This window comes from Arachis ipaensis, chromosome B05, assembly GCF_000816755.2.
Source record: "Arachis ipaensis cultivar K30076 chromosome B05, Araip1.1, whole genome shotgun sequence".
Lineage (NCBI taxonomy): Eukaryota > Viridiplantae > Streptophyta > Magnoliopsida > Fabales > Fabaceae > Arachis > Arachis ipaensis.
Window position 1 is genome coordinate 27278495 of NC_029789.2, and position 26051 is coordinate 27304545.

General features: G+C 41.1%; 4 protein-coding genes across 4 annotated transcripts; 2 read left to right on the plus strand and 2 right to left on the minus strand.

The window, feature by feature from the left end:
- Positions 9128 to 10535, plus strand: LOC107640504 (disease resistance protein RGA2-like). Its single transcript, XM_016344021.1, has 2 exons — positions 9128 to 9204; positions 10223 to 10535. Exons 1-2 carry the CDS (start codon positions 9128 to 9130, stop codon positions 10533 to 10535), a joined length of 390 nt encoding a protein of 129 aa, XP_016199507.1.
- On the plus strand, positions 11488 to 12639 carry LOC107640503. Its single transcript, XM_016344020.1, has one exon. It carries the CDS (start codon positions 11488 to 11490, stop codon positions 12637 to 12639), a length of 1152 nt encoding a protein of 383 aa, XP_016199506.1.
- On the minus strand, positions 20712 to 21306 carry LOC110262784. Its single transcript, XM_021103482.1, has 2 exons — positions 21197 to 21306; positions 20712 to 21018 (listed from the first exon to the last, which is right to left on the minus strand). The coding sequence occupies exons 1-2, from the start codon at positions 21257 to 21259 to the stop codon at positions 20776 to 20778; spliced, it is 306 nt and encodes a 101-aa protein (XP_020959141.1). The 5' UTR covers positions 21260 to 21306; the 3' UTR covers positions 20712 to 20775.
- LOC107641819 (wall-associated receptor kinase-like 1) lies at positions 23603 to 25538 on the minus strand. The gene is made up of 3 exons (XM_016345262.2): positions 24563 to 25538; positions 24428 to 24484; positions 23603 to 24008 (listed from the first exon to the last, which is right to left on the minus strand). The coding sequence occupies exons 1-3, from the start codon at positions 25380 to 25382 to the stop codon at positions 23971 to 23973; spliced, it is 915 nt and encodes a 304-aa protein (XP_016200748.1). The 5' UTR covers positions 25383 to 25538; the 3' UTR covers positions 23603 to 23970.

Sequence of the window (26051 nt, forward strand, 5' to 3'; positions counted from 1 at the left end):
GATTAAGAGATCTAAGAGATACTCATTCAATCTAATGTAGAACGGAGGTGGTTGTCAGGCACGCGTTCATAGGGAATGATGATGATTGTCACGTTCATCACATTTAGGTTGAAGTGCGAATGAATATCTTAGAAGTGAAATAAGATGAATTGAATAGAAAACAGTAGTACTTTGCATTAATCTTTGAGGAACAGCAGAGCTCCACACCTTAATCTATGGAGTGTAAAAACTCTACCATTAAAAATTACATAAGTGAAAGGTCCAGGCATGACCGAATGGCCAGCCCCCTAAAACGTGATCACAGGATCAAAATACAATCCAGGATGTCTAATACAATAGTAAAAGGTCCTATTTATAATAAACTAGTCACTAGAGTTTACAGAAATAAGTAATTGATGCATAAATCCACTTTCGGGGCCCACTTGGTGTGTGCTTGGGCTGAGCTTGAGTGTTACACATGTAGAGGTCATTCCTGGAGTTGAACGCCAATTTTGGTGCCAGTTTGGGCGTTCAACTCTGGTTTTGGATCCTTTTCTGGCGTTGGACGCCAGAATTGGGCAGAGAGCTGGCGTTGAATGCCAGTTTGTGTCGTATATTATTGACCAAAGTATGGACTATTATATATTGCTGGAAAGCCCCGGATGTCTACTTTCCAACGCAATTGGAAGCGCGACATTTCGAGTTCTGTAGCTCCAGAAAATCCACTTTGAGTGCAGGGAGGTCAGAATCCAACAGCATCAGCAGTCCTTCTTCAACCTCTAAATCTGATTTCTGCTCAAGTCCCTCAATTTCAGCCAGAAAATACCTGAAATCACAGAAAAACACACAAACTCATAGTAAAGTCTAGAAATGTGAATTTAACATAAAAACTAATGAAAACATCCCTAAAGTAACTAGATCCTACTAAAAACATACTAAAAATAATGCCAAAAAGCGTATAAATTATCCGCTCAAAGTTTACCACATTTATGTTCACAATTAAACCAAGTTTACCACATTTCTGTTCACATATCATCATCTCCAACATCAACATCAATATATCACATTTTTACAACCACACTACCAAATTATCAATTTTAACATCATCTATATCATCATCATGCCTTTTCAATTTACACAATCAATCATCATCATCATCATGTTACCATCATTCATCATAATCAAACTCAACAATCATTAATTCATCATAAATCACCACATACCATCTTTTAACAACTCAACAACCATTTAAATTCAAACCTATCCTATGGGTCACTAGCCTAAGTGTCCATGAATATTATATACTACATAGAGGAAACCGAAACCATACCTTGGCTGATTCCCTATATGCACCAAAACCCAAAATGAGCACAAGCAAGCTCTCAACTCCAAACCAAGCTTTCAATTCCACTTCAAAAAGCACCAATATGTTCGAATAGCTCCCAAACTCACAACAATCAAGCTATACACATATAAATCACCACAAATCAACCTAGGGTTTAACATAAACATAATCTCATAAGGGTTTAGTATCTCTTACCTTTTCCAACTATTTTGATAGCCAAAATCCAATGCTAAGCAAGGATTAGAGCAGACCTAAACATCCAAAATCACAAAAACTCATTTAACCCAAATCCCTAAAAACCCGAAATTTTGGAGAGAAAAACTGAGGAGATTTTGTGGTTACCTTACTACTTTCTTGGATGGGTTTTATAGAGCTCTTTACAAGGAATGTGTAGCCGCAAACGGTGCGGTGATCGGAGCTCTATAGCTCAAGATATGAGCTTGTGAAGTTGACAATGAATAGTGTCGATGGAGTCTCCCCTTCTTCTTCTCCTATCAGCTGATGGTGTTGTGATTTTGGTGTGTTGTTGCTGAATGGGTTCATTAAATGAATCTTTATATATGTTGGGCTTGGGCCCAACTTGGGTCCGGTCCAACCTGTTAGTGTTTTTAGCCCGTTTGGCCTAACTTCGGGCCAAACCCTTTAAAATTAACGTCCGGTTTCCCATTTCTAAAGTTTTTCTAAGGTTTTTGACGGTTTTCACTTTTTCTCATGCGGTACCGGACAGACTTGAACCGGTTCAACTGCCGGTTCGCAGTTTTTCACGATTTTTTGCAGAAACTATATTTTCTAACTCCGAAAGATCTACTGAGTCCAAAAATCATATTTAAATCCCCAAATTCTCATCCTAACTTTTCAGAATTTAATTTGGACATTTAAATGATTTTATTTGTAAAAAATTCGGTTCTTACACGGGGAGCAAAAGAGGGTGAGGGATTATAGTTGTACGGTAGCGATGGATATGAGAAGGAGGATGAGGAAGACTTGAGATGTTTTAGGAATTTTTTTTCTTTTGAATTTGATTAGGAATCTAAATGGCTTTTGGTTATTCTGCATATATGGTTGGATGATGAGTACTCTCCAAAAAAAGATATTGTAAAAAATGGTAATTTGAAGTTTTCAAAAGAAATTTAATAGAGTTAATTTTAAATTTAACTATTGGATAATAATGTCAAAGAAAATTTATCTTTCATGTGTACAATTTTAATTTTATTTTTTGTGGTTAGTTTTGACAATATTTAAATCTTTGATGGTCAGAAATGATTATTTACTCTGTATTATAACTGAGAAAGTATAGGGACCAACACAGTAACTAGCCAACTTAAACAAATTTTTAAAAATTAATTTTAAAATAAAAAAAAAACAGATTTTGAATAATTAAGATGAATCACATTTTGAATAATTAGGATTAGGCAATGTAACCTCCTCTAAAAACATACGAAAAACCTGTTGTGTGGACAGGAGCTTTCCCATTGCGTCAACCAATCATTGCGCAGATGCTGTACCGCTGGAGGGAGTTCTCACACGAATTGCCCTGGCATTCCTTCACGTTGCTGCTGCAGGGAGTTCTTGCGCGAGGGACGCGATTGCACCCCGTGGAGCTGCTGTTGCTATGTCACCATTCGTCGTGCCGTGGTCGCCGCTCCAGGCCGTTGGAGAGAGCAGTGTAAAACTAAAATAAACATCCAGACCAGAGTACAACTGAAAGAAACATCCAATCTCTAACGAAAGAAGCATTCACGAATTTTGAAAAGAAACATCCACTAATTTAGAAAAGAAACGTCCAGTAATTTGAAAAAAATTCGAAGATGAGGATTCGTCAATTTCATGTTCTGCGCCAAACAAAAGGGCAAATAATAGAGCAACAAAAATCAACCCTATGCAGTGTTACCTAGTAATATCAGTGACGATAGAAGCGGTATTACCTAATGGAATCGGCAGCGACGGACGTTTCGTAATCTGTGGATGACACAACACTCGTGAGGGTGGTAGCTGGCGAACGGCTAGTCCAGGTCAGCGTTGGCCATGCAGGACAGTGACGGTGCCCAAGAATTCCGTTCATGGAGTTCTCCTCGTCGTCTTCAGCGTGGTCGGCATCACTCCTTGATGTGATGAAAACCCCTAGTGTGTTTCGAACGAAGGCGCGGCGGTGTGAAATGGGGGTCTCGCGGAAGTAGAGCTTGTTTGGGAGGATGTAGAACGCCACGGCTGGGTGAGAGGGGAGATATTTCTACAGTGATTTTTTGAATATGTAAGAGTGAAAATTGAAAATAGTGTTGTTTATGGAATATTTTTTTTTCATTGGACCTTTTGTTGTAGCCCATTAAAATTAACAGAGTTAGTTAGTATCCTAGTTGGTTAGCTAGCAAAATTGATTATAAATAGAAGAGATTGATAAATAGGAGCAAACCAGTGCCCGGACAAGAGACTGCATAATTTATTACACTATAAAATGTGGTCAAATAAAGACAACCCATGTCATGCAGGTGATGATTTTTGTATTGCCATGGGTCCTCACACTTCTCTTTCTTGGAAGGAGAATCTGAGTAATCACTAAACAATTTTTAGAGGAGAACTTACAAGTTGACCAAGATTTGAAAATATTATATGTTACTTCATGTGAATGGTTTACATTTATTTATGTCTCAAGTTGCATAAAACAGTAGGGTAGTAATTTTTAGGAAAAATGACAAATAGGTTCCTGAGCTTTTAATTCGAGGATAATTTTGTCCATCAGGATTGAAAAATATAAAATCAACCCTGATCTTTGAAAACGCATGACAAATGGGTCCTCCTATGCAAACTACTTCCTCAGATATAATGGAAACATCTTATGTGGTGCTTATATGGAGTGTTGTGAGACAAATAAGTCACTGGATGAAAATACGATGTCATTTTACTTATATGCCCTTACTCTTCAAATTGAACCCAATCACCATTGTAGCGCTATTGTTGTAGTGCCATTGTTGCAATTTTTGTGAGAGCTTGAGAGGAGTATTGTGCAATGTTTCACAGCCAGCGAAGGAGCTTCATCCAGCACACGACGAGTTCCATTTCCATCCACCATTAAATGCGTGGAAGGTGGAGAGAAAAAAGATAGCATTGCTCCGATGTGTAAATGCGGAGTGTATGCTATACTGTACAAATCAAGGACGTCGACGAACCCCAGCAGATTGTTCCTTGGCTGCCCAATCTATAAGGTTAGTTGGTGATTTTGTTATGTTAATTTTGATTATATAGATTTTTTTTCTTAAGATTTTGGTTCTTATGATGATCATACAGTTGAAAAATCCCTGTCATTGTAAGCTCTTCGTATGGCTGGATGACTATGTTGCAACAATAGAGGGCAAAGACAAGTTAATGTCTGATAATAAGGGTGATGATATGAAAATGTACTTTAGGAAGGAAAAAGTGGAACAAAGACTAGCTAATTTGGAGAAGAAGTTGTTGCAACTAGAGAGCAAGAAAAATGTTAATGTGTATTGGATTGTTGTTGTAGTATTTAGTGTAATTTTTTCTACCATTATTGCCAAAAATGGTTGAAAATTTGAATAGTAGGTCAGGAAAAATGTTGTAATGAAGTCTGAGATTAGTTAATATGATTTGTATTTTTTTTAGACAAAAATGATGTATTAAATGAAGCTATATTCAGCAAAGGGATGGAGAATGTCGATGAAGCTATTGAACTAAGTAATGACATATTCTTCACACATATAATTAGATAAGTCCAAACATATATTAACCTCATGAAAGAGTTGTTAACGCCATAAAAAAATCTAAACATGAAGTTTGCCAAAATAAAGCATAATTGAAGTCTGCCAATTATACAATTATATTGTTTCCAAAATGAGTTTCTAAAAGATAACTTTTTACACCAATAGAGTTATTTGCTAGGATTGTTGAGTCTTAGAGTGGGGATGAATTTGAACATCCTCTGAGTTGCTTTACTTCTTGATGCCAATGTCTCTTGAGAGGCCCCTGCTGCAGTTGGTTGATGTGGAGATGGTGGATGTTATTGAGGCTGGGTAGGTGGTTCAGATGGAGAGGGGTTTTTAACCATAGGCTTCCTCCTTATGGCTTGCTTAGGTTTAAATGGTTTAGGATTTGGCCGTGATATAGACTGGGTTGGAGGTGTAAATGGTGCTTGTGTAGGCCTTGATAGGACTGCAACCACTGTTGCTGATGTGTCTCCTACTGTAGAGACTGGCTTAGAGATTAGTGTAAATGTTGGATTTGGGTTAACCTGCAGCAAATTCAAAAGATTAGTGAATGACTTAGAAATAACAAATAAAAGCCACCAAAACTTTTGATAACTTACCTCATTAGTACGAAATGTTCAGTAGAATTCTGGTCAATAGAATTCTGATTGGTTGCATCAAGGGTACTCTGCTCCCCACTCTAAAATACCATTAGTTACAAGAGTGTTAATAAAGTAGGGAATAAATTTTGACAACTAAGTCCCAAACAAATTATTAATAAGACTAATAATATCCTAAGGAATTTTTAAATGGACAACTAAATTCCTGAGTTTATTATCCGGGGGACAGATATATCCCTGAGTAACTATGAACTACCTCTCCCTGGGGGACTGATTGTGACAATGGAAGCACCATAAGTGAGAGGTTTTTGTTGGTATTCTTCTTTGGCTTTTTCTTCTTCTACTTCCAGTTTGGGTTGGATGGTTCCTCTTTGCACGTCTTATATTTATGTCCCATCTGACCACACTTGCTATACATGATATAAAAACTCCTCTTTAACTTGTCACCTTCCATGATAGCCTCTGATGGGTCTTTTTGCTTGTTATGGACCTTGGGACGATCAATCGACCTTTTTAACACTGGTGGAGCAAATCTAATATACTCAAACCTTGTCCAGTATTTCTCACTTGTTATTAGTTGGATGCAGTATTCATAAGTCTTCCTAATAGATTCCATACATAGCCATGGATGTACATAATCTTCAGGATTATCATGTCTTTTCCTAATTGAATCTATACTATGAATGCATGGCATTCCTTTACATGAAGTCAACAATAACAAACAAGTTAGCATAACCAATGAGAACACTAAACAGATACATAAAAAATAAAATTGACATATAGAGGGATTAGCAGTAACACTGACCAGTTAGTTACCATCTATACAAGAGAAGCTATGCTTGATCTGATCTATATCCACTTTAGATTCCTTGTAGGTTACTTCAAAACGTTTGCACTCATTATCACTAGTGCACTCTACAGTCTATTTGTTGCTTGGTTTGATAAGCCTCTACAACCTCTTTTCTTGTACTGGTGCAAACTTCCCTTGATGAGTCTCGAAGAGTTTCTTGTTTCGAACCATTCGTCTTATAATATAGCACCGCAATTCTTCACACATTGTGAGTATTGGTTTACATCTATACTTTACAACCTTTGCATTGAAAGACTTGCACATGATATTTGTTAGGTTGTATACATTCGGGCCATGGATGAAGTAGGCTTTAACCCATGTTGCAGGATCAAACTTCATCAGGTACGCCCACGCATCCTTGTTAACTTCTTTCAGTTTATCCATGGTAGACTACTTGATGACTGAAACGTGAATTTTCTAATAAAGAGAGTAATGAATCTTGGATAATCTCACACAATTTTTCTGATATACAATTCTTTGAATCGATTGATAAAATTCTTTCACATGTGCATGACATAATTTTTGAACATGTGCATTAGGAATTACCTCTTTCAATCCAGACAGAAGACCCTAATAAGTTATTTTCAATTAATCAAGTTAACAAATAAAATCCTACCAATGAATCACATAAATTTAAAAAAATGACAACTAAGAACTAATTTTTTACTAGTTTGATATAAAATTCCAACCATGAGCACCCACATCACCAAGATCCTCTTGTAACAGTGTAAGAAACCACTTCTATGATTCTTTCGATTCACATCTTGCAACTATATATGCAACTACAAAAAACTGGTTGTTAGCATCTTGTGCCATGGCCGAGAGTAATTGGCCTCCCTCTCCCCATGATATGTTTTAAGAAATGCTCCATCCAAATAAAGTAGTGGTCTGCAGTCGATCTTAAATCCAAGTTTGCAGGCCTCGAAACATAGATATAATTTGTCAAATGTAGGGGGTGATTGTAGCATTAGAATTACATCTAGCAAGGCAGTAGACCTTGGATTACTTCTGTGTATCTCCAACAAATAGTCCTTCGGCTTCCCATATGGTTCCCTTTCATTGCCCATCATCCTCTTTCTTGCCTTCTTTACAGCTCTATACACCATCTTCGGATGCGCAGTAAGGTCAAACTCTTCTCTCAAGAAATCAATAGCTTCATGAGTTGTCATGTATGGCTGGGTGGTCATCCTTTTCTCCACATTCTTGCTAATCCAGCATTGATAAACTGCATTGCTTCTTAGGTCCCAAGTACAAGTGCGCTCATTCCTATATGTCTTCACTTGTAAGCTTGTAGCTGCTTATTGTAAGATAAATGGGCAATCCAAGGACAACGTTCATCCTTGCAATCAACTCTAACCCTTTTCTCTATCATTCTTGATTCAAACCAACTCCTTGTCTTTAGCAATAAATGTATCCTTTTACAACCTCCTTGAACCTCTCAATTATAGAAAATTTTGTCCAAGCTCAAATCTTCCTTCTCCGAAGCTATACTGATCATTAAACTCAAGCCAATGGTGTTTGTTTCCTTTATCTCCAGATGAAACAGGAGTATGTAGGTCCTCAGATTCATACTCCAACACAATATCATCATCATATGTGTCTATATCACTGGAATAGTATAGAATTATTGGCCTAATATTAGACTCCCTTGCAAGCCTAGCTCTATCGGACTGTTTTTGTAGGCTCACCTGTGTCGGGTTAAATAGCAAACTCATTCATTCTTGAGGAACCTTTTTCACTATTGTCCCCAATTCTTGCACTAGACTTTCTCTTCTTAGACACACAAGTTGCTTGATTTTTTGTTGTTTCTTGAGCTGACTCATTCTCTTAGAAGATTCAAGCACTTATTTTCCTCTTTCTTTTGACAGCTCTAATACTACTACCACCAGCACCATCTTCACAACTCTCACTATTACTTTTATAACCAGGATGTGGAGGTTCATACAGCTCATCCTCTGCACTCTCATAACTATCATGATCAGAGGATGGGTCAACTAAATCTTCCACTTCAATTGGATCGACATCTTCCTCCACCTCAACATTTTCCTTACCAGCTCCTTCTGCAAGCTGAGGATCATCAATATGATGATCAAAAAATTATAGAACTCATCAGTGTCTTTATTTTTCATCTTAACCTATTGCATTTGGTTAATGCTTGCATCTCCCCTCAATATATGTAGCCTTAACTCTATATCCTGGCTCTTCAGATCATACCAGTAAGTCTCTTTATATGATTGATATTCCAATCCTTTCAACAACGTTATCAAATCACCGAAATGGACAAAATTCAAGTCCATGGATGAGAACCTCTCAACTTTACCATGAAGATAAACTAACTCATCAGGAGGTGCTCTTAAAAAGCAGCCCCATGATTGAAAATAGGAACAACAAATACATCATCTATTTGCAATATATTCTAACATAAAAAGCACATATAGTTAACATTAAACCTAATTTTCTACAAGGATTAACCCTAAACATTATTAAATCAGCACTTACCCCACATAACCAATTTTTCACGTCCCTCAGTTACTACAGTACCTAGAAACTCCAATCCACAACATGCATAACAAATACCCTATCAAAAGTACAAATACAATAAATTTCGAACAAAATGTACTTACCACTTTGCACGATGGATGCAACTATACCAAAGAAGCTTCACTGGAGCTACTTCACAAGACAACGACGACATGGAGAAGATCAAGCATTGTATTTTTTGGAGAAAAAATGTCACTAGGGCTTCCTGTAATTGTGTGGGATTAATATGGAAATTGTTGGTATTACCTTTAAACTCAGGGACTACACTCACTACTTCTGAAACGGTGATGATTTATATGATAGGGACCTATTTGTCCCATACCTTTTCATAACGAACCACCTAAGCCTCGTTAACGACACCCTAGCGACACATAGGCACACAACACTCCACATAAGCACCACATAAACTATCTCTGTTACGTTTGAGGGAGCAATTTGCACGAAAAAATTCATTTGTCATGCATTTGGAATGGTCAGGGTTGATTTTGTATTTTTTTATTTTGAGGAATGAAATTGTCCTCGAATTAAAAGCTGAAAGACCTATTTATTCTTTTCTCTAATTTTTAACTCTCTGGAGTTTGGGATCACTCACAAGTAGCACTACTAGCGCAAAACAATACAACACATCAGATCCGGGCCTTCTTGTTTCATACTACACTGCATTTGCAAGTGTACAAGCTTTAATTTATAACCTTTGATTTGGTTAGCGAGTCAGATCAAAGATGGCGGAGGCTGTTGTCCAAACCTATAAGATATATTTTTAAAATATGTGAAAAGTTATGTTTGAAAGGTTACTTCTCTTTATGGAGTTGTGACCTATTCAAAAGTTGCAATTTATTAAAAAGTGGTAACTCATTGAAGAGTTATATCTTCTGAAATAAATATTTTAATTTATGAGTAAGTTGTTATATGTTGCATGTACTCCGTGCTTATAAATTTTTCTAATTTTATTATTTTTAATCAATCCATCTCAAGATTTTCTTTGTGTACAGAAAAATAGAAAATATTGTTTTGTAAACTATTATTTGGTATAAGACTTGACTGTTTGAGTGTAGAAACAAGTCATTGTATTCGCAAAAAATTCGCTAATAATTCATTTTACCCAACATAATAAATTGGTAGGAGCGAATTAATCCTTAAAAAAATTTAGGCTATTGGCTATTATATTCTCTAATATTTCTTGTTGCAGTTTCTGTTCTATTATTTTCATCACCCAAATCTCAACTACTCCAAATAAGAGAGTTCACAAAACCGTGATCGACAACTTGAGATTTTTCATTCAAAATGAGCTTGGATCTTTCTTCTGCTTCGAAGACGACTTGACAAGGCTTTCAAGCACTCTCACTGCAAACAACGCTACGCTTGAAGATGCCGAGGAGAAGCAGTTCACAAACAAAGTTGTTAAAGATTGGCTGCAAAAGCTCAAAGATGCAACTTACACACTTGATGACATCTTGGACGAGTACACCACTGAAGCCTTGGAGTTGAATATCCCCTCTTAATCCAAAGTGTTGCGGACTGCCAAGTCCAGCCCAAGTAGTTACCTGGTCGGGGCACCGCCCCACCCAGGCCCAAATCTCCAGCAAAAGGTCCAACGGGTCGGTCACTAACACCTAACCCAGGGCCCGAACGACCTACCACCCCAAAGCGCGCTATCACTCGAGTCGGCGTCCTCGGGACAGTACCTGGCATCCCTACCCGAAGTCTGGGATGACCTACCCACGTGGAGTGTGACAGCTCACAGCTCCTCTACCAATGGGCCAGACCATTTTTAGGCCCACCCAACATAGTATATAAGGGGAGAGGACAGCTCTCCCCCCGAGGTACGTCACTTTCTTACCTAATATAGCCATCCTCTGGTACGGACTTTGACTTGATCGTCAGAGTGTCCTTGCAGGTGACCACCCCCCTTTGTTTCCTCCGTTCAGCCTCCGGCGTCGCCAGCACACTCTGACTCTCGCTCCACGTCAGCTCGGAGTCTCTCCCTCTCTCCTACTCATCACCACTCGACAACCCGAGCACACCAGGTAACGAACATTGGCACCGTCTGTGGGGAACTCCCGGTGCAGGCATGGAGCGACCCATCACTTCAGAGGAGCTCTGTGAGGGAGGCGGGGCCTGTTTGAGCAGGGCCATTTCGACAGCCCGCGCCGCCAAACAATCGAGATCCTCCGTTCAACCTCACCAACAAATGTACACTAAGATCCCCGAAAGGCGCCCCTTCGGGGGGACAGGAGCCGACAGCGCCAAGATCATGCAAGAGCTCAGGCATAGAGTACAAAACCTTGAGCGGGAGCTGGCAGTAAGGGACCGATCCTATGAAGACGTCAGCCATTTGCACGGCGACGTCAGCCGGTCCGGAGACAACAAGATCCTATTATCATGGGAGCCACTCCCTTTCACCCCTCAATCCTCAAGTTCCGGCTCCCGAGAAACTTTGACAAGCCGACGGACATGAGATACGATGGGACCAAGGACCCCCAGGAGCATATCACAGCTTTTGAAGCAAGGATGAACCTGGAAGGGGTAGGCGACGCGGTCAGATGCCGGGCATTCCCCGTGACGCTGGCCGATCCAGCAATTCGATGGTTTAACGCCCTCCCACAAGAGTCCATCACAACTTTTGCAGACATAGGACGAAGTTTTCTAGCTCAGTTCACGACACGCACAGCCAAGGCAAAACACCCAACCAACTTACTGGGGGTTACCCAAAAACTCGACGAGCCGACTAGGAAGTTCCTAGACGGGTTCAACGACGAGTGTTTAGAGATCGACGGCCTCACGGACTCAGTCGCTAGTCTATGCCTAACAAACGGCCTACTAAACGAAGACTTTAGGAAGCACCTCACAACCAAGCCTGTATGGACTATGCAGGAAATTCAGCGTGTGGCCAAGGAATACATCAACGATGAAGAGGTCAGTCAGGTTGTAGCAGCCAATAAACGGCAGCTCCCTAGCTCGTCAGCCCGGCAGACCCCCCAAGTCGACAGGTACAAAGAAGCTCCCAGGGACGGCACCCTAAGCAAGCCACCCAAACACCCACGGGTAAGGAGGTTCACGAACTACACGCCACTCGCGGTGCCCATAGTAGAAGTCTACCAACAAATTGCAGACAAAGGAATCCTATCCAGACCTAGGCCGTTGAAAGAGAGAACGGGAGGCAACAAGAGCCTTTACTGTTATTATCACAAGGGGTTTGGCCACAAAACCCAAGACTGTTTTGATCTTAAAGATGCCCTGGAACAAGCCATCAGAGAAGAAAAGCTGAGTAAATTCTCCCGACTCATCAGAGAACCGAGGAAGCGGGAAAGGGAGCGCTCCGAGGAAGATCAAAGCCGGACTGTCAAACCAAGGCAAGAACCCACGGGGGATGCCAGTAACCCCCCAACTTTCGTTGTCAACATCATGGTCGGGCGCGACAGTCCCCCTAAATCCAAGTCGGCAACCAAGAGGGACGCCCGAGTACTCTCCATCTCGGCAGATGGCCCCGCCTCTAGGAAAAGGCATCCTACAATATCATTTGGCTCGGAAGATAAGTGGTTCAATGACCTCCTCGAAACCCCCCCCCATGGTAGTTACCGCGATGGTCGGGACAGGACTAGTTAGGCGTATCCTCGTCGACACGGGAGCCGATTCTAACATCCTATTTAGAAACGTGTTTGATGTCATGGGGCTCAAGGAATCCGACCTCAAGAACCACTAGCACGGAGTCATGGGACTAGGCGATAACTACATTAAACCCGACGAGACGATCTCTCTCCCAATCTGCCTAGGAACCGGTGACACCAGGAAATCAGTTATGGCGGACTTCGTAGTCCTCAGAGACTCCACTGCCTATAACATCATCCTAGGGAGAAAAACCATCAATGAGTTTTCAGCTGTAATATGCACCAAGTTCCTAACAATGAAGTTCATAACGGACAAGGGAACAGTTGGTTCCATAAGGGGAGACCTAGAAATGGCAGTCGCCTGCGACAGCGCCGGTCTCTCCTTAAGGAAAGAATCTAAGAGGGCATCCGACGTGTTCCTGGAAGACCTGGATGTCAGGATAGAAGACAAACCAAGACCAGAACCAGAAAGGGACATGGAAAAGTTCCAAATTGGGAAATCGGCAGATCAGTTCACCTTCATAAATAGAAACCTGCCCCATGAACTTAAGGGCCCCCTTATAGAGATCGTAAGGGCAAAGGGCGACCTCTTCGCATGGACCCCATCAGACATGCCGGGACTAGATCCCAAGGTCATGTCCCACCAGCTAGCCATAAAGCCGGACGCCAAACCGGTAGCGCAGCAGCGAAGGAAGATGTCGCAAGAAAGGGCTGAAGAAGTCGCCAAGCAGACGGCAGGATTGCTAGAAGCAGGGTTTATCAAGGAACTCGAGTACTCGACATGGTTGTCCAATGTCATATTAGTAAAAAAAAACCAGCGAAAGATGGATGATGTGCATCGATTACTCCGACCTGAACAAAGCATGCCCAAAAGACTCCTTCCCTCTCCTCAACATCGACACCTTGGTTGACTCGGCAGCAGGATACCGCTTCCTCAGCTTCATGGATGCCTACTCTGGCTATAACCAGATCCCGATGCACCGACCCGACGAGGACAAAACGACATTCATAATGCCAGAGGGTACTTACTGTTACAAAGTAATCCCTTTCGGGCTAAAGAACACAGGGGCCACCTACCAAAGGCTAATGAACAGAGGTTTCCAGGATCTTATCGGCAAGTCGGTGGAAGTTTATGTCGACGACATCCTGGTAAAAATAGCAGAACTAAACAAACTAATAGACGACCTCCAGACTGTTTTTGAGGCACTAAGGAAATTCAACATGAGGCTCAACCTGCTCAAATGCGTGTTCGCCATGGAAGCAGGGAAATTCCTAGGGTTCATGATAACACAAAGAGGGGTAGAAGCCAACCCAGACAAATGCGAAGCCGTCCTCAAAATGACAAGTCATGGGTGCATCAAAGATTTACAACGACTCACCGGGAAGCTCACGACCCTATCTCAGTTCCTCGGAGCATCGACAGAAAGGGCAATCCCATTCTTCAACCTAATGAAGAAAGGGATCGCCTTCGAGTGTACCCCGGCATGTGAAGAAGCATTCAGCCACTTCAAGAAGATACTCTTGGAACCTCCCGTACTCAGCAAGCCTAAGGAAGGGGAGCCCCTATACTTGTACCTGGCGGTAACCTCACAAGCAATGGCGGCAGTCCTGGTCCGAGAAGAGGACAAAACCCAGCGGCCAACATACTTGATCAGCAAAATACTCCAAGGAGCAGGGACGAGGTACAAAAAGTTGGAAAAGCTGGCCTACGCCCTACTGATCTCATCCAGAAGGCTAAAACAATACTTCCAAGGGCACACAATTATCTTGAGAACTGACTAGGCCATCCGACAAGTCCTCTAGAAACCCGACCTGGCAGGAAGAATGATGGCATGGGCAATAGAACTCTCCCAATATGATTTGCAATATGAACCCAGACAAGCAATCAAAGCCCAAGCCATGGCAGATTTCCTCGTAGAAGTCACAGGAGAGTCTCCCGACCCACCGAACACATGGTGGAAACTCCACGTTGACGAAGCATCCAACCAAGTGTTTCGAGGAGCCGGAATCATCCTCAAAAACTCAGCAGGAGTAGCCTATGAACAATCCATCAAGTTCGACTTCCCGGTCTCTAATAATCAGGCCGAATACGAGGCCCTGATAGGGGAATTGATACTAGCCAAAGAGGTCGGGGCGTCCAGGGTGGAAGTCAGCAGTGACTCTAAGGTCGTCACCTCCCAAGTAAATGGCAGCTACCAAGCTAGGGACATGTTGCTACAAAAATACCTGGAAAAGGTAAAAGACCTATGCCAAAGCTTCGAATAAGTCACAATCCAGCATATTCCCAGGGAAAGAAATGCCCAAGCCGACCTCCTCTCCAAGCTAGCAAGCACCAAACCCGGGACGGGGAACAGATCCCTAATCCAAGGGCTAGCAACTGAACCTGCAATCGTCATGTGCACAGCCCGAGTGCTGAACCCCCCTCATGGATAGACCCCATTTTTCGATATCTGGAGCATGTAGAAACACCCCAGATAAGGGGGAGGCACAAGCCATTAAGAGGGAAGCTCCCAAATACACGATCATACAGGGACAGTTGTACAAACGAGGACTCCATCAGCCCCTACTCAAATGCTTGCACCCCGATCAGACGGACTACGTCCTCAGAGAAGTCCACGAAGGATGCTGTGGTCACCACATCGGGGGAAGATATCTAGCAAGAAAGATCATCCGGGAAGGATATTATTGGCCTACAATGATGTCGGACACCCAGGGGTTCGTGAAAAAAATGCAAAAAATGCCAAGAAAATGCCAACTTCCACAAAGCACCACCCGAAGAGCTCAGCTTAATGATAGCCCCGCGACCTTTCGCCTAGTGGGGAGTCGACCTTTTAGGGCTATTCTCACCAGGACCCAGACAAGTGAAATACTTGATAGTGGCCATAGACTATTACACCAAATGGGTAGAAGCAGAGCCACTAGCCAGCATATCTTCAGCGAATTGCTAAAAGTTCATATGGAGGCAATTGATCACCAGGTTCGGAATCCCAGAAACTGTTATATCAGACAATGGGACACAATTCACCAACAAGAAGTTTAAAGGATTCTTAGAGGGACTAAAAATCAAGCAAAAATTCTCCTCAGTCGAACACCCCCAAACCAACGGCCAGGTAGAGGCAGCCAACAAAGTGATCCTAAAAGGATTAAAGAAGCGACTTGAAGGAAAGAAGGGCTCATGGGCAGACGAGCTAGCTTCGGTCTTGTGGTCCTATAGAACCACCCCCCCAGTTGTCCACCGGCGAAACCCCTTTCCAACTCACATACGGGATCGACGCAGTCATCCCAGTCGAGATCGGGGAACCAAGCCCAAGGTTACTCCTCGGAGGAGGAAGTGAAGCAATCGAGAAAGACCTGGTCGACGAGAGAAGACAAATGGAACACCTAGCAGAAGCGGCAATAAAACAAAGAATTGCCCTAAGGTACAATGGCAAAGTACTAAAAAGAAGCCTAGGAGAAGGGGACTTGGTCTTACGACGAAACGACATAGGACTACCTACCCCAGGGGAGGGCAAGCTAGCCGCAAACTGGGAAGGTCCTTACAGGGTAAGAGAGGTCCTCGGCAAAGGAGGCTACAAGCTAGAAAAATTGGATAGAAGCGAGGTGCTGAGAACGTGGAACATGGCAAACCTCAAGAGGTTCTACTCATAAAGAGAAACGACCACACGACCTGACGACCTCAAACCCCACCCCTTTTCTCCTTTATGTTCTTTTTTATGTTCCCCTCTCTATCAATCCTACCATTTTCTTCTTTTATTATCTTTTACGCATTACATTATTCCCTTGTTTCAGAGTCCTAACAATTTGATAAGTTTTTCTTTTGGCAAGTTTCAAATCGGAATAACAAGCGGGCGAAAAAGCGAACGGTCGACCTAACGAAAACCCGGGACTGATCACCCTGGAAACCATAGGGACCAAAAAACAAACAGCTCAAACAAGCAGCAAGAATAATAAATACCATGAAAACGGTAAACCAAAAGGTCGTGCGGCCCGAGAAAAACAAAACAGTAAAAGCAAAGCCATGACGGCCCGAGTAAAACAAGCAATAACCAGAACGGCAGTTTAAAAATAAAAGCAAAGTATTCGGTACAACCAAAGGACGCCCTGTAATAGGCCCCAAAATAAAAGCAAGTTACAAGATAAACCAAAAGAGCATAAAAGTCGGGAAATGTTCATCTAGTGCCTGAGGAGGTCAACGATCTTCCCTCCCTCCACCGTCTTCATAGCACCGACTTGAAAGAGGTCAAGGTTGGGAGACAGCACAGCCACTTGAAGCTTAATCCCTTCCTCAGTCAGCTTAACAGCCTCACGGGCCCCCTTGGTGAGCTCCTTGTTCTTTTTCTTCAGAGCGGCCATTTCCCGAGTAGCAGCCTCTGCCAAACTTTCTGCCAACCTCAGTTTTTCCTCCAACTCCTCAACCATCTTCTTGGCAGCAGCAGTCTTGCCACGGGAGGTATTCAGATCTTTCATCAAGGCCATGTCCCGATCCACCAGCCTGTTGATCTCCTTGGCATCCTCCTCAGCCTTCTTCTCCTGCTCGGACAATCTTGTCTTCAGGGACTCCTCTCGAGATCGTGAATCCGTCAGATCTTTCTGGGAGTTCCGAAGCTTTACTTTCATAGCATGATAATTGCCCAAGACAGGCTCCACCTTCTTGGCAATAGCAGCAGCACGGAGAAGACTGCGGTAGATCCACCTAGCCTGACCAGAAAGGTCGGTTTCGTGGAAAAACTCCTCGGTGCCGGGAAGCAAATGGGACTCAATAAAACCCTCAGCATCAAAGTTTTTCTCCATAACCGAAAGCGTCTTCCCGGTATCTCATTTCCTCTTCTTTGGATTGCTCACGACCTTCAACTCGTCATCACCAAAACCAAACTCCTCCTCAAAAGTCTCCGTCTCCACACCTTGGGACCCCGCAGTGTTCTCGAGAGGAACTGCTTTCTCTGACTGAACCTGGTCAGCCCCGTCCACCTGACCACTGGCCTCCCCAGTCTCCCCCTGCTCCTGACACGTTGTAGGAGTCGCCGAGGAGTCGTCCTCACCCTCATCATCCCCCTTGATGAGGCTCATCAAATCAGCCAAAGTCTTCTTCCAGCCGGCCATGGAAACTACGAGCAAAGAAAAAGAAAGCAAAGCTGTGAATAATAGAAGAATAAAGCTTGAAAAAGTACAAAAGAAAAGGAACTCCCCAACATACGACCGACTGGCCTCCCGATCCCCCATAACCATCTGGGGATTAAGGTTCTTTTCACCAAAAATGGCTAATAGAATATCGGCAATGTTGCGATCTTCCGGGCTCAGCCAATCATAAGAGACCTTTATTAGATAGTCGGACCCCACCCCAAAACTCCAGTAGGTCGGGATCTGCCTAGCTCCTTCGGCCGTAAGCCAGAAAGATTGGTGACCTTCAACTGGCCTAACTTTAAAAAAGGTGGACTTAAAGCCATGATAAGAATCCTCAAAGAGGCCGAAGATCCTACGGCCTTGTTGGGCCCTAAGAGACATATATCCCTTCTTAGCCTTCCCCTGGCTAGAAGGGTTCGTGAGCAGAAAGAGATAGAGAAAGACATTTACTAAAGTCGGAAGCTCCATATACTCGCAAACCATCTCGAAGCATCGGATGGAGGCCCAACTGTTCGGGTGAAGCTGCGACGGAGCAACATCGCAGCGATTTAACAATGCCATAACGAAGGGAGAGAAGGGAAGATGAATCCCCAAGGTCGTGAACATGGGCTCGTAAACCCACAACCAATCAACAACTCGAGGGAAAGCCAAGTTTTTCTGGCACACGCGCTCCTGACCAGCAGGGACGTAAACTTGATAAAGCGCCTCCTCGGGACCCCCTCCACACAGGAGCCCTGACTGGCGTAGCTTCTGGAGTCCCTCCTTTGTCATTCTAGAAGGGGTATCTTTCACATCGGAGGAGACCCAGGCGTAGTGGTCGACAAATTCGGCTAGAGGACACTGAGCCTGACTCGAGAAAGCAAGACGCTCGGCCATACCTACAGCGGGGGCACCACTTAGTCAAGACGGAAAGTCGGAAACCCTCAAAACAGAAAGCGAAAAGAAAAACTACGAATCACCCTCTAAGCCCCCCTACACTAACCCAAAATGCAAGAAAAACCCAGAAAAAAACCCAGTGGCACCTCCTCTAGGAAAAAACAACAACACGAGAAAAATACAAAAACCAAGGTATACACAAACAAAAACATACGAAAACTAAAAGGAAGAAGCAACCAAAAAGAAAAACCATGAAAACTTACCAGGAAAGCAGAATCCGCAAGAAACGGATAGGAACGAGGAACTCAGAAAGGAAGAAAGGGTACTGGAAGTGAGAATATCCAATCGCAGTAGGAAGCAAAAGCAGGAGCAGAAGCAACACGAAGGAACTAGAAAATAAGGAAAAAGAAGGGTAGAAGGGAGAGGGGGTTACAAAATAAAAATAAATGGGAGAAAAGCGTAACCGCCGAGGAAGAGCGCCAAAAGGCAGGGGCATATTCGCCATTTCACCCAAAATTTCAAATCAATGAAATGATGGGCATTCAATGCTCAGCGCGAAAGACAAGAAAGCAGCACGAGGGTCGAGGCGACAACGCGTGGGAGACACGAAACGCCACCGACAAGTTCTCGAAGAAGAAGAAAGTTCGCCGCCTTGGCGAATAGGACAAACGCGCCCAGCCACGAGTCCCAAACATCAAGGCTGGCGCGTTGGGGGCACTGTTGCGGACTGCCAAGTCCAGCCCAAGTAGTCGCCGGGTCGGGGCACCGCCCCACCCAGGCCCAAATCTCCAGCAAAAGGGTCCAACGGGTCAGTCGCTAACACCCGACCCAGGGCCCGACCGACCTACCACCCCAAAGCGTGCTATCGTTCGGGTCGGCGTCCTCGGGCCAGTACCCGGCATCCCGACCCGAAGTCCGGGACAACCTGCCCACGTGGAGTGTGACAGCTCACAGCTTCTCTACCAATGGGCCAGACCATTGCTAGGTCCACCCAACATAGTGTCACTTTCTTACCTAATATAGCCATCCTCTGGTACGGACTCTGACTTGATCGTCGGAGTGTCCTTGCAGGTCGTCACCCCCCTTTGTTCCCTCCGTTCAGCCTCCGGCGTCGCCAGCACACTCTGACTCTCGCTCCACGTCAGCTCGGAGTCTCTCTCTCTCTCCTACTCATCACCACCCGACAACCCGAGCACACCAGGTAACGAACACAAAGCATGTTATGTTCCGATACAGAACTACTAAGAAAATGATTAGATGAGATTAGACGAGACTGCAAAAGAAAGGCATGATTTTCATTTGAAGGAGATTGTTGTGGATAGAACAACTGGAGTCATTGATTGGCGTCAAACCACTTCATTCATTACTCAACCTCAAGTCTATGGAAGACAAAGAAAAAGATAGCATCATACACTTTTTGGTTGGTGATGCTTCTAATTCTCAATATTTATCTGTCTGCCCTATACCCGAGGTAGGTGGGCTTGGTAAAACAACACTTGCCCAACTTATCTTCAATCATGAAAGGGTGGTTCAACACTTTGAACTAAGAGTTTGGGTCTGTGTTTCTGACTATTTTTCTTTGAAGAGAATGACAAAAGCTATCATTCAATCAGCTTCCGGAGATGATTGCAAGGATATGGAGCTTGAGTCACTACAAAGAAGACTTCCAGATATTAATTTAAGGAAAAGGTATTTGCTTGTTTTGGATGATGTGTGGGATGACAACCATGACAATTGTCAGAGGTTGAAAAAACAAGAATGGCTCTCTATCAAAGACAGCAATCTATGGAGTTTACAGGATGAAAACTCTGTTATGCAAGCATTAAGATTCAGTTACTTGAACTTACCCGTACAACTAAGACAACGTTTTGCATTTTGTGCAATATTTTCCAAAGATGAAGTGATAGGCAAGCAATTCTTGATGGAACCTTGGATGGCGAATGAATTCATTTCATCCAGTGAGACATTGGAAGCTGAAGACATTTGTGATCAGGTATGGAATGAATTATATTGGAGATCGTTTTTTTTCAAGATATTAAGACGGATGAATTTGGAAAAATTCGTAGTTTCAAGATTCATGATCTTGCTCAATCCGTTACACAAGAAGTCTGTTGCATAACAAATGACAATGGTAAAACTAGTGTCCCAAGAAGGACCCGCCATATCTCCATATATTGGCAAGACTTCTTTGAGAAAAACAATTCAAAGCAATTGCATCAAGCCAGATCGTTGAAGTCTTATCTAGTAGCTCTAGACAGTCAACATCGCCATTCGTATGCTGGCCAACTCCTTCCGCTTCATATTCTGAAATGTTACTCTTCCTAAATCCATATGCAAGCTCCGAGATTTGCAGGTGTTGAACTTGGAATATTGTTACTATCTGAAAATGTTGCCAGACCACTTGAAACAATTAAAAGCTTTGCAACATTTATATCACCTGGAAAGAGTAACAAGTGTGGCAGATGCTGAAGAAGGCAATATGGGGAATAAATACCTTCATCATTTATTCTTGTCATGTGATAAAGATGAAGAATCAAAATTACAAGCAAAAGACTTACGTCATGTGGTGATTGTTGACTGCAAAAATTGTTCAAGTCGTCCGCCACTAGAAAAATTGCCATCTCTAAAGAGACTTGAGATATCTAATATCAAGCATGTAACATATTTAGATTATGAGACTTATGACAACAGAGGAGGTTTCATGGCTCTACAATTATTGATCTTGGGAGAAGAAAATATAACTGCCTTGCAATCCTTAACTCTATCCTGATTGGTTGGGAAATCTTGTCTTTCTTGACTCACAAGTTATTCAGAACTGCCTGAAGCTGACGTTTCTTCCAGCGAGCATCCGATCCCTTTGCAATTTGACATCTTTGTCAATTGGCGTTTACCCAAAGCTATCTAATAGCTCATGTTCTGAAAATTGATCACACTCGGTTATGTTACTCTGATTGGCTTTATCCATACTTTCGGATCAATAGAGAAGGTGATATAGTGGATACTGTCTATTACTTTTTCATTCTTTCCAATCATGGTTTGAAAATTCAGATCTTTTAGAGTTATCTAGTTAGAGAAGATTTCAAGGATTTTGAAACAAAATTAAGCATTTTCGTATGGCTACTCAAAACTCTACTAATCCTATTTTATTCTCTCTATTCTATTTCATCCCATTATCCATTTAGGAAATTGCTCATGTGTGACTCATTGATTTTCTCCCTCACATGTTCTACTTCAGGACTAAAAATAACAAGGATGAAGCCAAAAACTCTTACCTTCACTCTTCTCAGCAATTGGTAGTCTATTCTATTTAAACTTGACATCTTTGATGTCTGCAGCTGAAAACTATGTTATGTTTTGTTTTCAGGAGTTTAAAGGACCAGAGATTCAATTGTTGGACCTTGAAATTAAAATGCTTGCTACAGGTAGTGCCTGAAGACTCCAATGACTTTTCTTCCGGCTGCATTTAAAATCAATTTCACAAAAATGATGTCACTATACATTGTTAAGAGATTTGTGTTGCTCCAAATTTTGCATGATTCCTTAATTTCCGTCTTGTTTTTTTGCTCTCTTTTTCCAAGTCAATGTTTGAAAAAGTGCATTTTGAGGGACCCTTGCCATTGCTAGAAAGATTTGAAGGGCTAAGAAAGAAGCAAATACAAATGTAGCTTTCACTCGGACTCCATTATATTAGTTCCCATCTTTTCGTTTCTTTTATTATGTTTTCTGCCCTTAGAAAAAGCCTTGAAATTGAGTGGCCGTAGCTTATTCTGTTTGCCTCTTGAAATGCTCCAATTCTATTGTTCCGGTTTCTTATTAAATGGTTGTTTTCCATTTTGTTGCCGTTGCAGTTTTAAAATAATAAAATGTGATCTTAAACAAGAGAATGTGTACTGTTCAGCCATCTTTTGTTAGAAATTTGAGTCATGTAATTTGCTTGGATGATACTAAACCTGTGTTTTTTATCTGATTTTAAACCAAGGATTTGGACATGCTTGTGTTTGTCTATCTGTGTGTTTGCATTGTTTTGAATTCCTGCAGATTCTAAACAGCTCTGGAAGAACCGGTATTAGACTTTTCTTGGGATGTATTGTTGGATGTTTGATATTTGTTCGTTGTTTCTAATTTATGTATGTTAACCTAAACAAAGTTAATAAAAATTTATACATCTTTTTTTTTGTTCATTACGGTATTACTTTCATTTAGGTTAACATACATAAATTTTGATTTTGAGCATATAACTTTGTTTAGGTTAACAAATACCTACATTTCAATTTTGAGTATATATATATTACAGCAAAATGTAATAATGTAAGAAAAATATTTTAGAATAGAAAAGAATAAGAGAGATTTTGACAAGAATTAAAGGAGAGAGATAATTTTATTGAAAAAAATTTTAAGAAAAAAAGATGCAATTACTAATTTTTTGATTGTCAATTACATTTCTATTAAAATTAGTAGTATCAAAAAATATTTTAAATTTAATATTATCAAGAAAAAATAAAAAAAAAATTATATAAGGACTAATGTGATTAATTTTTAAAATTTCAGGGATGAAAATGACTTACGTCTGAACTTTTTCGATTAACTTTATCTTTCGAGAACCAAAATGGAGATCGGGTTATCTTTCAGGGACGATTTTGACTATTTACTCTCTACAAATTTTATTATAAAATAATTAAGTTACAAAAAAATATCATTATTAGACATATTAGTCTCCGTTCAAAATAGAAAAATCAATCCGTTGAGTAACTTTCAAAGACTTCTAAAGTAATAAAAATTTGTTGTATTGTCTAAATTTAGACATTTACTCCATTTTTCAAGCAAAAGTATTGTCTAAATGATATTATAGTAAGGCCCCCTGATCATGTCGTAAGGAATTAAGTCTTGCAACATTTTTTATCCAACAGAAAACTGTCATAATACTGTTTCTTTCCAAAATGAAAATGATTTTGGGTAAATAATTATTAATAATCCGAGAAGAAAAAATTGAAATAATTGTGGAAATGAAAGATACGTAACACCAAGTTGGTCCTCGAAATAGTTGAGACATCGGATTTGGTCCTACAAAAGTTTAGTGACATCTATTTGGGTGTGCACTCAAGTGATTCTACATCTACTGTCATGTAATTTACATCTTAATCTGAATCTGAGACAAGTCATCCTAACTAATCAATGGCTCAAAGCCTCAGACTCAGTTTGAAGTTCTGAAAACAATCTAGCTGCTTCTAATGATCATTTCTCGTTCACAAGAGAACTTTTCCAACAACTTCTGTAGCATCGTGACCAGTATTTTAGCATTCCATGGAGGGAGCTTGTGAAACACCCTATATCTTCACCAGAAGGGTGACAACATCAAAGATAGCAAGAGTCCTGAAAATGCATCCCAAACCCCCGCCAAACATGAAGATAATTAAAGGCAAAAAAGGAGGATATGAATTGCATATAACAGTATGCCTAATACAGCTTTTGTTAGATGAGCATACCACCCTAAAACTCTAACATAGTATACAGCACTATACAGCACAAAGTGAAGGTACTATACAGCACTTATGAACCCATTAGGATCTTTTCAAAATAAATATATTATTCACCATTGTTTTCTTCTTTTTTTTGTATGACACTTGGTACCCCTATAACACTAACCACTCTTATAAACAGAACATTAACTTCCTCAAAGGGAAGCTCAAACCATAAGAATAAAAAGTTAAGGAGCAATGTATGTAATATCATCTAACCTCAAGGATAATCATTTTAAGACACTTGGTAGAAAGAAAAATGGGAGAAATTACCTCCAATAGGCAACATGGCTTGAACCTTCAATGCTGTTGTTCCACTCCAAGCATATCCTAATCATATGCAAAAAACAAAATCAGGTTAAGAAATTCTTAATAAAGGTAGAGCAAAATGAAATTGTAAGTTCTAACCTCTTCCAAAACAATTAGTGGTAGTGTTGACACCATTCCTGCAAATACAAGCAAAAGACTTATCCAAACTTTGAAACCCACACAACCCTCCACTGTCTTCACAGTTCCTACAATCATCAGTGTCATAGGAATAATTATACACCAATGATATCCCAAACTTCCATTTCATAGGGTCTCCTTGATCCACAAACTCATACACTGAAGCATAAGAGGAGCATTGAAGCTTAGGAAGATCCAAACCTAAACCTGCATTGGCCTCATAATCATAGACACAACAAGTGTTGATTGGTGCATGTTGTGGCAAACCAATGCCATTCACTCCTTTACAAGAATACAACCCTCTACAAACTCTTGTACCTGAGCCTGTGTCGCACAAATCTTCCTTTGGGTCAAAAACTGGAGAAGTTGTGGAGCAACCAAGGAGAACAAAGATGTTCTCTTTGCCAAGGCTAAAAGGGCTTCCACTATCAATGCCAAAGCTACCAGAGTTTTGCATTGAGGAACAGTTTGACATAAAAGGGTCATTGACCATCATGGTGTTACTAGGGTAGTCTATGGAGGAAATGGTGTAGGTGCCAGTCCTAGTTGAGAACAAAAGGGTTCCATGGTTGCAGCTTATGAAGCTTGAGAATGCAGGGTGGCCACAACCATAACCAGTTCCAAAGGGGTATTTGACTGGTATTGTGCCACATGTGGTTTGACATGTGGTGTTGTTGACAGAGATTATTGGTAAGGCAGCATTAGCATAGGAATTTTGAAGGAAGAAAAGAAAGAGAGAAATGGTTATGATTTTGAAGGGTGATGTTGGAGAAAGTGACATTGGTGAGGGTTTTGAAGGGTTGAAGTAAGGTTTTTGGTGTTGGTAAAGTGATGTGAACAAGGGTCTTCTTTGGAGTGGTTTTGTTGCTTTTTCTTCTTCTTGGTCTTTTTGACTTTTAGTTGTTCCAATGGATGCTCTAAGGTACTGTTTTGTTTTGAATGTAGATAACAACTATCAATAACAGTGTCCAGTTTTTTTATTCTTAAAAAGAAGGGACTGAAGGGTAGGTTAAGTAATAAATTGGGTGGGAAATAGCTAGCAAGTTAAGAGGTATGGATACTTTTCTGATTTGTGGTATTTGCGTGTCCAACACATTTTGGATACGACATTTATGGATACTCGTTCGATACATGTGTCTAACTGTGTCTTAATAGAAAATAAAAAATTCTTCTCTTAACATTTTTGGACATACCTAAATACTATCAAATATCAATATTTCCAACCTTATTGTTAATGTATATTCTTGAAATAAATATAGAATATTATATATAATTAAAAAAATAAAAATAATTAAAAAATTAATTTATATTTTAATATTAATAAAATATCAAAATATTATTATAATTTATCCAAAAAATTTTATATATATATATATATATACACTATTTTTTTCTTTTCTGCAAGTTTATATACTAGTCATTCTACAAATATTTCATGATAACTAAAAAT

What these genes read in the sequence shown, in the direction of transcription:
- LOC107640503 (XM_016344020.1), top strand. Translation starts at nt 11,488, where the DNA reads ATGAGATACGATGGGACCAAGGACCCCCAGGAGCATATCACAGCTTTT.
- LOC110262784 (XM_021103482.1), bottom strand. Translation starts at nt 21,259, where the DNA reads ATGGCAATTTTTCTAGTGGCGGACGACTTGAACAATTTTTGCAGTCAA. An exon ending in GTCAACAATCACCACATGAC is followed by an intron (nt 21,019 to 21,196) that starts GTAAGTCTTTTG and finishes CAACATTTTCAG; the next exon opens with ATAGTAACAATATTCCAAGT.
- LOC107640504 (XM_016344021.1), top strand. Translation starts at nt 9,128, where the DNA reads ATGGATGCAACTATACCAAAGAAGCTTCACTGGAGCTACTTCACAAGA. An exon ending in CATGGAGAAGATCAAGCATT is followed by an intron (nt 9,205 to 10,222) that starts GTATTTTTTGGA and finishes TTCTTGTTGCAG; the next exon opens with TTTCTGTTCTATTATTTTCA.
- LOC107641819 (XM_016345262.2), bottom strand. Translation starts at nt 25,382, where the DNA reads ATGTCACTTTCTCCAACATCACCCTTCAAAATCATAACCATTTCTCTC. An exon ending in CACTAATTGTTTTGGAAGAG is followed by an intron (nt 24,485 to 24,562) that starts GTTAGAACTTAC and finishes GCATATGATTAG; the next exon opens with GATATGCTTGGAGTGGAACA. An exon ending in AGCCATGTTGCCTATTGGAG is followed by an intron (nt 24,009 to 24,427) that starts GTAATTTCTCCC and finishes ATGCATTTTCAG; the next exon opens with GACTCTTGCTATCTTTGATG.